The sequence below is a fragment of the Crotalus tigris genome, unplaced genomic scaffold (assembly GCF_016545835.1).
Source record: "Crotalus tigris isolate CLP2741 ecotype Arizona unplaced genomic scaffold, ASM1654583v1 scf7180000018371.15429387391:27106975, whole genome shotgun sequence".
Lineage (NCBI taxonomy): Eukaryota > Metazoa > Chordata > Lepidosauria > Squamata > Viperidae > Crotalus > Crotalus tigris.
Window position 1 is genome coordinate 9,445,102 of NW_024096970.1, and position 15,020 is coordinate 9,460,121.

General features: G+C 37.0%; 1 protein-coding gene across 2 annotated transcripts in view; it reads right to left on the bottom strand.

Moving 5' to 3' along the window:
* The window catches only part of RPN2 (ribophorin II), a 33,073-nt gene that overhangs the window by 4,397 nt on the left and 13,656 nt on the right, over positions 1 to 15,020 (bottom strand). For both annotated transcript variants that reach the window (XM_039351349.1, XM_039351350.1), the window contains exons 10-16: positions 11,580 to 11,671; positions 10,083 to 10,197; positions 8,327 to 8,521; positions 6,065 to 6,151; positions 5,052 to 5,147; positions 4,702 to 4,777; positions 1,965 to 2,094 (exon numbers count right to left, since the gene is read on the bottom strand). In XM_039351349.1, the coding sequence (XP_039207283.1) occupies positions 1,965 to 2,094; positions 4,702 to 4,777; positions 5,052 to 5,147; positions 6,065 to 6,151; positions 8,327 to 8,521; positions 10,083 to 10,197; positions 11,580 to 11,671 (791 nt within the window). The remainder of the gene's footprint in view (positions 1 to 1,964; positions 2,095 to 4,701; positions 4,778 to 5,051; positions 5,148 to 6,064; positions 6,152 to 8,326; positions 8,522 to 10,082; positions 10,198 to 11,579; positions 11,672 to 15,020) is intronic.

Consider the following 15,020-nt stretch of genomic DNA (forward strand, 5'->3'; position numbering starts at 1 on the left):
TTGCCATTTTTCATAAGAGAATTTATGCTGCCATTTTGGCTGAATTTTAAGCCAGCCGCTAATATAGGTAAAAACATGGTCGCTTTAATTTCACCAAATAGCCATCAGAGAATAAATCAAGTAAAGGAGACAAAGTGCATAATTATAAAGTTAGTCCTGATGCATAACAGATATTAGCAAGAAGCATTTTTATTATAGGCAGTCCTCAACTTACAACCATCCATTTAGTGACTGTTCAAGGTTACAACAGCACTGAAAAAAATGATTGATGGCCATTTTTCACACTTAAACCATTTCAGCATCCCCATGCTCAGTGATAAAAATTCGGACTCTTGGCAACTGCTTCATTTTTATGATGGCTGCAGTGTCCTGGGATGATGTGATCACCTTTTGTGACCTTCTAACAATCAAAGTCAATAGGGAGATTCACTTAACAACTGTGTTACTATCTTAACTGTAGTGATTCACTTAACAGCTATGGCAACAAAAGTCATAAAATGGAGCAAAACTCACTTCACAACTGCCTTGCTTAATAACAGAAATTTTGGGGTCACTGTGGTTGTAAGTCGAGGACTACCTGTATTGGTTCATGTTACTAGGAGCCCTGGTATAACTTAGAACTTTGCTTCCTCATTTAATACTTACTACTACAAAAAATCCACAAGACGTTACTTCTCTATGAAGACTTCTCCATGCAGCAAGAAATGTTGTCTATATAACCTAGACATACTAACTTGTTACTAACCTCATGGTTGCCTCAATCCTGAGAATGCCTAATGGTCATCAAGATTTTCTGAAGGCAAACCTATACATTTTTTTCCCAGAGTTAAAAAAAAAAAAAAAAAAGCCAAGCATTTATAGACACTAAAGTGAGGTTCTAGGTCCTGCAAATGATTTGAGTTACTATACTGGAGGCTTTGTGAGAAATGACACTGACCCTCTAATCTTTTAAAAAGAAATCCAAAAAAGATATTCCTTATATTACTGATGGGAAACCTATGGCTTTGTAAATGTCACTCAATTTATAAATGCATGAAGCCCCAGATAACATGGCTAATAGTGAAGGAAGCTGAAAACTAGAATTTAGATATGTACAAAGGACCATAAACGATGACAACTGGGGACTGAATTTAACCAATGTGGTGTTAATACATGATGTCATGTGACTCCATCGTTTAGTGATGACAATTCCAGCAGTGCTGATTACCATTGTAACCCAGGACCATATGGGTTGTTAAATGGAAATTGCAGGAGTCCCAGACAAGGAGCGCTAGGGAGTTGGAGGTGCTGCAGGGTGACGCAGCAAGCAGGAAGCGCAGGTGGGGCCACAAGCATGCTGTGTGCACACTACAAAGTGCAAGTGGCTTTTTTCTCCTGGGGGGGGGGGGGAAAGGCAAGAACAACTTACAAGAGATGACTTTTGACCCTTCCTGCCAGCTTCCCTAATGACTTTGCTTGTGTATCACAGGCAGAGAACGTCGTAAATGGTAATCATGTGACTGCAGGATATTGTGACACTGGAATTGCAAGTCAGTTGCCAAGCACACAATTCATGATTATGTGACCAGGGAGATACTGCAGTTGCTGGATCTTCAAGGACCAGTTATAACTACCATTAGTTCAGCGTTGTAACTTTGAACAGTCGCTGAACACGTGGTCATAACCCAAGGACTACTTATACTACTACTCATTCCAAACAGATCTCATCACTTGGTTAGTTAGATTCTCACCCTTAAGTGATTGTCTTCAAAAGTCAGAACATGGAATTAAAACCTAGAATGTCTCAATTATTATGTAAGGTGAGATATACTAATGAATCAAGAAAGGACAGCTAGGAATTTAGCAATAGATTTATTGTTAATCGCACATACTTAATTTTTCCTTTACTATCGCTACTAGGATTTTTTTGTAAAAAAAAAAAAAAAAAAAGGAGAGGAGAGGAAATCCAATTTTTGTCCTCTTACCTTTTCACAGCTTTTTGAGCCAACATTCTATTGCCTGCTAGGAAGGTGAGGCTACCAAGGAGAGCCAGGTACTTTAGGGTTTGAAACATGTTGAGCTGAGTCCAGTAAACATACATGAGTCCCAACATTGCTAGGAAAAATATAGTCAAATAACAGATTGTAAGATTTGATTTCTTTGAAAATATTTTACAGTAATTCCAGTCTGTGAATTCCTTGCACTATCTACTAATCTGCAACTAAATCATTTCAAGTACCCAAATTACATATTAAGTTGCAAACAGTTGTTCCACTAGGCTGTTAGATAACAACCAAGGCTCCAGAATCTTTGAGTCCTCTTCAAGTGCAAACATTTAATTATGTACCATAAAAAAATTGAGAAGAAAGCTGGCAAAAGGAATATGAGAAGCTTGTTTATTTCTTTCCATACCAGGTGCAAATACTAAACCTTTCACATGGAGAGATGAATTTATGATTCTTCCAATATGAAAAGCAATTTTAACCACACACATAGACATAAATAAGGCAAATGAAACAAAAATAATCCTCAAATGAAGTAAAATCAACCTTCTAACACAATATGCTGACATTTATAGACAGAATGCAATTAAACGAGTCATACTGAATACCGACAAAATTTCAAAGGGACCAAAGTATAAATAACTTGGAATGTAACGCTTACATTTACAACTATCTTCAAAATGTACTCATTTACTGCAGTGGTATTCAAATGTCTGTGCTTGTTTTATTTATTCTTTTGGTTCATTATATAACATGTAAGAATAAAGCAGATATCAAAACAAGAGTAACAAAAAAAATTATGTAAATTTTGGGGGCTAGTCTTTCTGTTAGATCTATAGACAGACAGTTCATAAGAAAAGATGGACATATATCAGCCTTATGTCTTACTTATTCTTTATTAAAAAAGGAAATATATACATTTACAGGCAGTTCTAAATGTTCTCTATATACTGTACATATGTAAAACTATATGTGTTTATGCTCTTCCCTCAGCCTCCACTTGTGATTTCTCTTTAAGCCTTAAAAGGTTTTAAAATTAAAAAAAAAACCTGGGATTCAGCCAGTTTGCACCGGTTCGGTAGAACTGGTAGGTAATTTTTTGTTGAGTTTGGTGAACCGGTTGAATCCCACCACTGGATGGCACCTAGTGAAACCCTAGCCCTTTTTCGCAAGACCCAGAATGGCCCTAGGGAAGTGTGTGGATGCCACTTCTGGAAGTCCGTTCTGGGCCTCAGAAGCCTGGAGGAGGCCTCTCAGGCCCAGAACAGCCCTCAGGAAGTGCATGGATGCCGCTTCCGGAAGTCCGTTCTGGGCCTCGGAGGCCCAGGCCCAGAACGGACTTCTGGAAGGGGCATCCATGCAGAGAACCGGTTATTCACGTATTTGAATCCCACCTCTGCACTAACCCCCATCACTTAACCAATTTCTCCATGATTCTCTGCTTCTATTCAGAAACCTGGGCACCAATGCATTCATATTATATGTGGGCTTGCAAGCTGCGAGAATCCAATCAACCGCTTTCCTCCAAATGCTATAGGAGTCCCATTTCAGTCCCAGATGGAACATGCAGGCATTACTGTCTAGGTATCACATTGAGAACACTTCATGCTGTGTCAACACATGCTGCCGCTATGTTCATCTAATCTAATTTAGAAAACTACACAGACTACAAATGTGTGCAGTGCCTGAACACCACAGATGGCCAAGAAAGCAAGGTCAGGCAAAGAGGCTTGTAGACTGTTTCCACAGCATATACATTCAGGGAGAAGGTGTGCTTTTGACCATGAGTACAAACTCCCTATGATTATGAGCCCAAATAAAACGTGGACAGCTGTACTCAAACAAACAGAAACACAGCTACTGTTCAAGCCTCCCAACTGAACATATGGAGGTTAGAAGAGAGGATAGCATCATATGGAATGCCCTATTCTCTCTCCTCTTTTTGCTAAATCGGTGAGTTAGGGCAAAAATCTCTTTTATAGTGGCTGCTGAAAACCAGGATCTCCTGGATAGTTAACATGAATGCCTGTATTCCACCAGCGATACACATATAATAAACTGAGAACCATTGATGAAAGATTCAAATGAAAATTTTAAATATCCAATTAACTAATTAAACTTTTTAAAAAAATAACGTTGGTTTTTCCTAGGGAAAATATGAAATTATGAAGAAGATGAAAGGAAAGAACCTTTCTAAGGTTAAAAGACAACAGGGAAACGATTCAAGATAAGAGGACCTACAACTTTCTTTTAAAAATTTTAGACAATTTAGCATGTTAAAGCCAAGTGGCATATTCCATGGAATGTAAGAAGCCAATAGCTGTTTCTGATCAAATTAAGACACACTGACTGAGGAGAAATCCAGACACTGATCAAGGTACATAAGAAAGAATACAAAAATCAAAGCATCAAAAGGTCATACATACCAAAGGACTGATGCCCCAAATACAAACTCAGAACATTATGTACTAACGAATGTATCTAAATACAAGACATTGAAACTAATGATAGCTTTTAAAACTGATGGCAAACATGCATTTAGCCATACCAGAATAATTCTGAAAGATGGGCTAGGGGAAAAATGGACAAAAGGGAGGGATATAGTGTCATTATGTCCATTATAGTTAATAAGCTGTGAGCTCATCTGTCATCAGGCTCTTATCTATAAAGCCAACAGAAAAAAAAAAGGATAATGGAGAGGAATTCCTCTGGCACTTACCTGCATGACCCAGATGAAAAATAATGGTACTTGGAGCAAAAGTGAAGTTAGAAATATTGGCCCCAATCTTTATCCACTGAAATAAAAAATATACATTAAGGGAGGATAACATTTGCCAATCAACTTCAAGAACAACCCAGTTTGCTTTAAGTCCATTCAAAATATCTGACTCCTTCAGATGTGCAAATGAGCCTTGAAAGTTTTCACCGCCTAGGAAATCTTTCACAACCCTATTTTGTGAAAAATTAGCAATGTTATACTGTATTGGTCTTCAGTTGCCTGAAAAACCCAGCAACTGAGTAACAATGGCAAGGAATTCAGTATAATTAGAATATATATGAAACACTTACCAGAATAAAGAGCAAAAGCAGTGGAGACAGTATCATGGCTGTGAATGTGTTTGATACAACAGTGGGAGGCCTCTTCTCAGGCTCTCTGAACAAATGCTAGTGAAGAGGAATTCCAGGGGAAAAAATCAGAAGAGTACTTTGTCTCAGCAGACAGCAAATTCTAGGTCAAGATATCTAACTATCATTGTACATATATACAACTTAGATTCTACTGAGTTGTTAGTGTTGTTTTCTTAGTATTTGCACTGCCTGATTGCCAACTCTTGTTTGACTGATTGCTTTTGTGCTGTATTCACCTAGTTCTTATAGCAAAACGAACAATGAATGATACAATGAGGGGTTTTATTTATCAGCTGACATATGCAAAGCAGGTATTGATTTGATGGGAAAGTGTGACTGGGCCAAGGTTATCCGGCTGATTTTCATGCCTATGCAAGAACTAGAAGCTGAATTCTTAAGACATTATAAATCTCTAGTGGGGAAATGACCAACTTTTCCTTTTTTCCTTTGTTGTCATATTCAAGTAAGGCTCTTTTCCATACACAATCAATGCTAATTTATCTGTGCAGAAAAGAATAGGTGTGCTATAAGACCCTTCTAGATGCAAAGGCATTATTTTTCAATTTTCTTTAGCTAAAAAGTGATTCTTGACGCAACGCAGAAAACTCAACGTCTTATTCTTGGGTTTTGCAACCATCTATGGATACATGCACACTCAGGTTAAGAATTACCAAAAAAAATACAGCTCTACTGACAGAGGAATTAATTATAGTTGCAAACATATGGAGGTTTTTGCAATGCAAGATAATTATTAAATTTAGCATTCTAATCCAAGTACAAAAAGAGCAAAGGAAGCAAAAACAAAAGCATTCATGGACAGAAGAGATGGAAACTGGTACCCTTGCTCTACTAGATAAGCTTGATAACAAATTTAAGTTGAATAAATAAATTGGAAGTCGCGGTCTTCCAAATGGAGAATTCAATGAAACAGAGTGTCCTGATGTGGAATGTACCTGTATCTCAGGTTTAGGAGTGAAAAGGCTTTTTGACTGGACTGTAGATGGAGCATCTTCTTCTGGAAATTTGATGACAACATCAGCCTGGAAAGAATTAAAAAGGTAAATGTTAATTGAAGGTTATTTATGTTTGATTGCTTTACCTTTCCATAAATAATATCAATTCACTTAACCCACCCTTAAAATTAAGACCTCGGATAATTAGATAGTTGCTACCTTTATATGATTTGGGTCCTAGCTATATTCATGAGACTCTATTTCCTTGATAGAATTTGCTTACTTGATATGGTTGGGCAGAGATTCACAGCTGAAGGTCCCTTGTTATCAGAAGACATTCCCCTCATCTGGAACTGCTTGCTTTACTAGGCAATACAGATCCAATCTGATGGCCTTCCAAAAGCTTGTAAAAATCTGGCTGGTTTGGAAAGCCTTTGATCATTGGTTAACATGGCTATTACTATTACATAGTAATGGTAATAGGTTTTGCATCGGTACCCCTCCTAGATCTGAAGGGATTTAAATGATAGAAAGGATACATAAATCAGAATAATTTATCTTAATAAGGTTTACTCTCAAGGTAGTAACCCTCTTTTGCCTTACAACTGGAAGCACCACGATATCACTGGTTTTCAGAACAACCTTATATAGAAAACATTGATGCAAGTTTTTTCTCTCTCTGAGTATCACAACTCAAGATCATCCATTGAAATTAAATGGAAAAAGATCCAAGAAAGGCCAAGGAAATTATTTTTCCACAAGGCACATAGGTTTTGGAATTTGCTGTGAGCATCTGTGATTTTAATAGCCAAGTTGGATGATTTTGGAAATTTGACAGGTTCATGACGAATCAGGCTACCAAAGCCTACTAATAATTAAGGACTGATTCCTAGCTCTTGGTTAGTAACACACCTTAAATGCTAGTTACTGGGAAGTATCATGAAAGACAGATGCTGCCCTTCAGTTAGGGGGTATAAACAAGATTCAAAAGCTGGCCACTGGGGCAAATAGAAATAGGCAAAATTGATCCAGAGTGTTCTCCCTGCCTATTTAGATCTTCATCAAGTTAATTCCTTGAGCTTAAACAAGATCTAGCTCCTCATCTCTCTAACTCAGACATGTCAAACACAAGGCCCGGGGGCCGGATGTGGTCCGTGAAGTGGTTTCATGTGGCCTGCGAAGCCATCCTGGAAACAGTGAGGGAACGGCCCCGGCTGCCTTGGCCCTGGCCCAGGCCGGCTGAAAGCCAATGTACAATTCTGTGGTGGCCATCTATGCTGAAACACATTCAGTCTTAGTAAGGTGACCAATTGTCCTCCTTTAGGGAGGACAGGCTTTCTTTTGTAAGTTCTGTCCTCTCTCGAAAAGTGTCCTCCTACATATCCTCCTTTTCGATATTTGAGGACTAATCTGTAAATCTCCGTATTCGATTGATGCCGATCCGATCCTAACCGTTGCGTGTGATGTATTTGTATTTGACATAACGATTTGTACAGTGCTGCGAGACGCGATTGTGAGATGCATGCGCTCTGCACAGAATTGTTTTGAGAGAGTGCGCCGAGTGCAAGAGTGCACTGCGCACAAGTGGCTTTGTTTACTTCTTACCAAAACACGACACAGCACACACGCGACTCACTTCTTTCTCAGTGAAATATCAATCATACATAGGTGAGCACAATAATTCACATTTTATTAATTCATTATTTATTTAATAATTTCCAAATATGTATAATTTTATTTACAAGTTTATTCGCTTATGTTATTGTTTCAGTTTTAATAATTAATTTTATTTACTTCATATTTTTTTTCTTCAATTTATTTGTGTCCTCCTTCTCATTGTAAAAAAGTTGGTCACCTTAGTCTTAGCTCCACAAGGCTGTCTAGAAACCAGCGAGGAACCAGCCCCCGCTGCATCAGCCCCGCCCCCTGGGTGCATGCCGGGGAGGCGTTACCCTATGTGAGGAATGAAGAAATGGACCATGCCTTGGCGCTTGCCCCAGTCCCACCCCCTTCTGCCAGAGAACCTCAGATCTGTCCCACTCCTGCCCAGGCCCCCACAGGAACGCTTGACGCGAACGATGTAGGCCATACCCACTCCATCCACGCCCACCCAGTAGTCCGCACCCACCCTGGCCACACCCACCTAGTCCCCCAAGGGCAACCGCAATGCTGATGCGGCCCTCAATGAAATTGAGTTTGACGCCCCTGCTATAACTGATACTAATCTAGTAGGTAAAGCATTCTACAATTGGACCAACATACCACATTCCAGAGGATTGGGTTTTCCAGAGTGGCATCACCAATGATCAAATAAAGAGTGTATATTCCAGAGGCTGAATCAAACTCAGATTTTCTCTCAGAAGTGTCCAGTTCAAACTTGTAGATGTTTTTGCTATCTGGTTCTGCAACAAACACTACCTCCTGCCCAGTTTTTTGATTGTGAAGCCGTACAAAAGTCTAATTTGAAAAGACAATGAAACTTATGTTAGCATCCAAATCATAAAAGCACAAAAGCTTTAATACTATTATTATTTCATCAGGGTTGAAGGAGAATATGCTTGATTTAAGAGCTTGGAAGGAATTCCAAGGGCCAGACATTTTACAAATTATTATGCTCCTACCCCTAATAATTACAGAAACAATGCAAGGATAAAGTGAGAAAAGTTGAAAATATCACATTCTGTTTTATATATGATTCACATGCAGATTGTTATTATGCTGTCCTATAACAGACACTTTGAAGGAAAGGAATTATTTTCCAGGTTCTGGCAAGAAACTAGAAAATTCAACATGGGTTTATTCCAAGAAGGAATATTTGAAAAGCCAATTCAGACATGCTGCTCTCATATATAAAAATGTTAAAAAATAGTATAATACTCTTTCCTTCTTCTCATTGTGCTTCTGATATTAAGCTGGAATATATCCAGAACTATAAAGGTAAGCTATTAATAATAATAAAGTTGGAAGGGACCTTGGAGGTCATCAACTCCAACCCCCTGCTCAGGCAGGTGACCCTATACCATTTGGGACAAATGGCTGTCCAGTTTCTTCTTAAAAACTTTGTGTTGGAACATTCACAGCTTCTGAAGGCAGGTTGTTCCACTGGTTCACAGTGTACTGCAAAGTTTTTATCCGGAATCAAACTATGTTTTTATGTGCTTTATGAAAAGACACTAGCTTACCCTCAGTAAGCATGTGATCTGTACATTCAGTCTTCATTGCTTCCACTTGTAATATCTACGTGTAACATAACTAGGGAAAAATGGGTTGATGCAGCTTCTCTGAATGCTCTACTGATTTTGTTAAACTTGGCAGAATGGGTCATTTTGACAGAAGTGAGCTTTTAGCATCACACAAAGCTTAACTAATATTTTATTTATTTATACCCCACCTTTATTTCTTTTAATTAATAACTCAAGGTGGCAAACATACATAATATTTTTTCCTCCTCCTATTTTCCCCATAACAACCCTTTGAGGTGGATTGGGTTGAAAGAGAGTGACTGGCTTTCATGCCTAAGTCACCAGCTGGCTTTTATGCCTAGGACAGGACTACAACTCACAATCTCATATTTGCTAGCCTGGTGCTTTAACCAATCTACCAAACATTTCTAACCTGAGACAATGGAGATGATACAAGCCAAGCATTCTGATTCTGGCAATTCTGATTCTGATTCTGGCAATTCTGATTCTGATTTTTTGATGTTTTAAAGAGCTCTGATACAGAAGAATAAATAGCAATGGATCAACTGAATAAACAATTTATCTGGCGTAAGGTACTTTCATAAGTATACATGTAGGTCTGTCTGTTATTTTGTTCATTAATTTAGATAAGAGCTAGCAAATCACAAATGCAATAACTTGCTCCTTGCCTTCAAATCTGTTATGCGCAACTGTCACATTTGCTTAAAGTTTCTAAGTTTTTATAAACAAAAAACAAAAAGCAACCCGAACCGCTTCCCACAAGCCTTTTTGCTAAATATGTCGCTCTGGATTAGGGTAGGCATGCATTAACTAACCTGGTGAGGGATTAATTCTGCTCCAGTGTTCACATCAACCAATTGAAAGGACAAGGCAAAATTTTGATGGCTGTCAGCTGTGAATGATCCTTTGGCTTTGGCTGGGTAAGTGACCCTGAAAACAGAAGTGAACAATTGCTAAGAAAAAAAAAGTGAATCTGTGCAGAGGAAATTAGATGCAAAGTAGATTGGGATCTACTTATAAATCTAGTGATCTGCAGTTAATTAACAAGAGCTTCTGATTCCCTATTATGTTATATAATGTAATACAGAAGCAATTAGAAAGCTTCTTATTCCCAAATTAGATTGCTAAGAGTATTTGTGAAAACCCAAGATCTCTTTGAACAGAATTGGGTTAAGCACTGACCCCGAATTTCTGGTAAACCAATATTTAGAAACACTCTTAATATTTAATTCTTAGTATACATGTACTATTTTATTGGTTACAATTAATTGGTCCTATTCTTTTACAACAAGTTAATTTGCAAGTCTAAAATCTGTTCATCCTTCAATAAAGGAGAAAACTATGGAAACATGCAGATAGTTTTTCTACCCTCTTAAAGCCAAGTTACAAGAAAGCTGGTTATGCTTCACATTCAATTCCATTTGGTGAATAAAATTATTGCTAAGTCAGTCATTGCTAAATCTGAACTATGATTAACGTTTAGCCTTAGAATTATCTTTTATTATATATAATTACTGAGGGTCTTTTTAGCATGAAGAGAGGTGGTTATCATCTCAGAGAACATTGTCTGCCACCTTATATTATATATTTAAGATTAGGAATTAAATCTTATAGATCAAATGATCTGATTTCCAGTCAAGCTTGAACCCTACAATACATGGGCCAATAAGGAAATGGAGTCATAATTAATTTCGGAGATGTGAAATGAAAAAAATGGTATACAGACAGCAAGCAGAAGAATTGTTTATTTATGTTCCTCTTTATGCCCCAATATAATCTGCTTCAGAGGCCCTATGGCCCTTTCCAGCCAGATTATAAAGCATCATTAAAGGCATTAAAGTACAAAATAAGAATTAGCAATTGCATAGTTGAGTCACAAAAAAGAGAAAGGTAGGTGGGTTGATAACAAAATTAAATTGTAAAAAAGTAAAAGCAGAAATAACAATAACTTTCTAGAATTTCAAGAAGTGTAACCTTCCTTTACAGACAAAACACTTTCGTTTTCGAAGAGAAGCAGGCAAGGATACAAGAGGTTAGTAAAGAAATTAAAATAACGAATTCTGTTCAGTGTTCTGTTTGCCCTGGTTGACTGTGTAGTTAAGGAATTAATAATCTAATAATTGAAATTTTTAAAGGACTAGTTGCTGCTAAGAGTGTAAACATCCAACCATACATATCTAGTATAAACCCTAACAATTTAAATCTCAAAATACAGATCAATTAATATAATTTGTTTCCCTGATAACACGTTGGCAAAGCCTGGATTCACAGTGTTGACATTCAGTACTGAGTTGTATGTACTGGTATTTTACCTGGTAGTTTTGGGTGCAATGCTCTGATCTTTATCCACAGTAAAGAGATCCACATTTGTAATACCAACTTCAGTTGAGACTTTGACTTTCAACTGCAAACCAGAAATAATGAGTTACACACACACATACACACTTTACATAAACAAAACATGTTGCATTTTAAACAGATTACAAGTAACATTTTTATTCATACTTCATTTTTCAAAATTAGGCTACTTTTTTTCTTTTTTTGAGAGTATATTAAAAAGGAGTCCAAGAATCAGCTTTTGATTTTTGGATATTTCCATACATTAATCAATTATAAATCAACACTTTCTTCTAAAAGTATTCATTTGTAAAACTTTATTAATGATAGGGTTTCCAGAAAAGAGATAGCATAACTTTATTCACTGAGATGACTGAAAAGATAGTATAGTAGGCAAACCAATGTTTGATTGCATGAAGGAAATTTAAGGAAGCAAGAATATGACTAATTAGTGGCTGACAGCTCCATTTTCTAATCACAGGGAATACTTACTAGGGCTCTCTGTGAGGCACTCTGCAGGATTATGAGTTTTTTTGCTTAAATTATAATTGTTGAGACCAATCTGCATTAAACATTTCAACTAAAAGAGAGAATATCTGTCCTTAAAGTTCAATTTAATTTATTGTTGTTTGTTAGTTATTGGAGCTTCCTTATACAACTGATGTTATCTTTTGCTCCCTTCTTCATTTCAATTTCTTCCACATTTGGTCCCATTTCAGTTTTAAAAGCTAGGTTTTAATTAAAAAAAGTTTGTATTTTACTATTCTATCTCACTTTACAAGTAGTGACCGTTACAACAACACTGAAAAAAGTGACTTACAACCATTTTTCACACTTATGACCATTGTAGCATCCCCATGGTCATGTGATTTACATTCAAATGCTTGACAACCGACTCACATTTATGACAGTTGCAGTTTCCCAGAGCCATATAATCTCCTTTTGCGACCTTCTGACAAGCAAAGTTAATGGGGAAGCCAGATTCACTTCACAACCGTGTTACTAATTTAACAATGGCAGTGATTCACTTAACAAATGTGGCAAGAAAAGTCATAAAATAGGGCAAAATTCACTTAACAAATTTCTCACTTAACAACATAAATGTTGGGCTCAATTGTGGTCGTACATTGAAGACTACCTGTATTTGGATGTCTAATTTGTTTCTTGGGTTCATGAACTTTTAAAATACAAATACTGAAAGGCATATGAGACAAATTTGAGTACTTGAACATTATGCAATGCAATGAGGGAATGAGCAGCAGTTATTCAGCACTATTGTTTGGAAAATGTTCAGCTGGATACCATGAAACTAAGTCCCTACTAGTAACAGCCAGATACCCAAAAGAATACAATAAAATAGAATGCACAATGAACCAGTCAGCAAAAGCAATTTGAGCTACACAAAACATTCCCAGCTCAAAAAACCCTGTTTTTTTTTTAGTGTTCCAAGGTCAGAACAGAACACCAAGAGTTTACTCGTGAACTTATTTTGAATACAGTACTCAGACACAGGGATCAATGGGAACTTGGAACAATATTTTGTTCTCCTTTCCAGAGGCATAAAATATGTGAATAACAGTGTAAATACAATTTCCTATTTGATCAGCAGCACTTTTTACTTTAATTAAAATTTCCATAGTAAATCATGGAAGCAATTATGAAGTCAAACTTTTCATATTCTACTTTGAAGAAGGCAACATTTGGGAATATTTAAAATAAGGATTTATCTTTTGTTTTGCTCAGGTTTGTCGACTGTGTTTGGCACATCACATTCACGCACACACATTAATAAATGCTAGAGAATATGGTATTTTTAGTTAACATATTAAAGTTTAGATCATAATTGCTGAATCTGCTAGAGCATTAAGTAATCTAATGACAACCTCTAATAAGCAGCCCACCTGACAGCTTTCTCCAGTAATAAAATGCCTTATTATTAGTATTCTTACTAAGCCATCACCGTTAATGCATGGCCACTAGTACTCACTTATGTAGCCAGAGTGCTTAAGCAGCTCCATAAATCCCTCTCTGATGCTTTAAGAGAGATTATTACTCCAATTACCACCTTGATTTGGATATGTATGACAGAGCTTGGCATGTAACTTCTAGCTGATGCATGCTGAGTGAGCAACAAGTCTTAAATGCTAATTTTTCAATTAAATAAGCAATTGAGGGGGTGAAGAGAATATCAAATATGATAAACAGCTCTTGAAAAAAAATAGCACACATACAAATTGTTTCCAACTGCAATCACTGTCACTTTGGGAATGATTTTTTTTAAAAAAGAAACTCAATAAAAATGAAAAGACAGTTGCATTAGACTGTAAGGAAAAAAATTCAAAATATCGATGAACTGCAAGTAAGCTACAGAATAAGTTTCTATTTCCTACTTCAAAATAAGTATGTTTCATGTTACTGAATGAAAGTTTTTTGGGCCCAAATTCAGTTAGGCAACTTGTTCCTGGTCTTAAAACTACCCTTTTTTCAGTTGCTGAAACATTTTCCAACTGCACTGCTGAAATTTCATCACAACATTTATGGTAGTTTCTTGCCGCTGCATGCCTCACAATATTTTTAATGCATTAAAATAATCCTTCAAGGGTTATCCTGAAAATTCAGAAAAATGGTGATCCACTCCATTTTACAACATAGCTTCATCCACTGAGCCCCTCAGGGAAAAAGTTAGTCTTGTCAGAGAAAGTATCTCTCCACCCTATATTAACCATTACTAATGAGCAGGAGATAAACATTCAAGTTTTTACTCTGTATATAACCTGTCTTTGTTTTAAAGTAGGGGATACAATCACCTGCTTAACTGGTTACAACACCAGCCGTGTTTGCAGGAGTTCCAGATGAATAAGTCAAACTTGCAGACCCTCAAAAAGGAGCAGCTATAAGCCCTGCTCTGCCATTCTGTAGCAGACAGGTAGTTTGATCTCTCTTTTATTCTTCTTTATTCTTCTCTGCTTCACTTTGCACAGATCCTAGTACAAGGGAAGACAGGGAAACTCTGCCTGTATGACAAAGCTCTGACAATAGGGAGTAGTTTTCAGAAGGGAAGCTCTTAACCCCAAAACATCACAGACTGCCAAGAAAGATGGAACCTGAACCTGGGTTCTTAACTCTATCCAGTCCCCTCTTACAAAGTATCCTGCAAATGGCTAGCATGCAGTTTGCACTTGGCCAGTTTCTTTGTCAAACTAATTTCTAATTAAACAAATTTTAGCAAATGTGACGTGCAATCATAGTGATGCTGAATAGAAGAAATGGGGTAAATTGGACATTCCTCAAATGCAGATTAAATAAAAAAATGAAGCATGAACAGGATTCCCTAGCGTGGTATTTTTCAAGAGCAAAGCAAAGTAATATGAGGCTACCACTTAATAGCACAAAATATACAGAATGTCTTTCCAAAA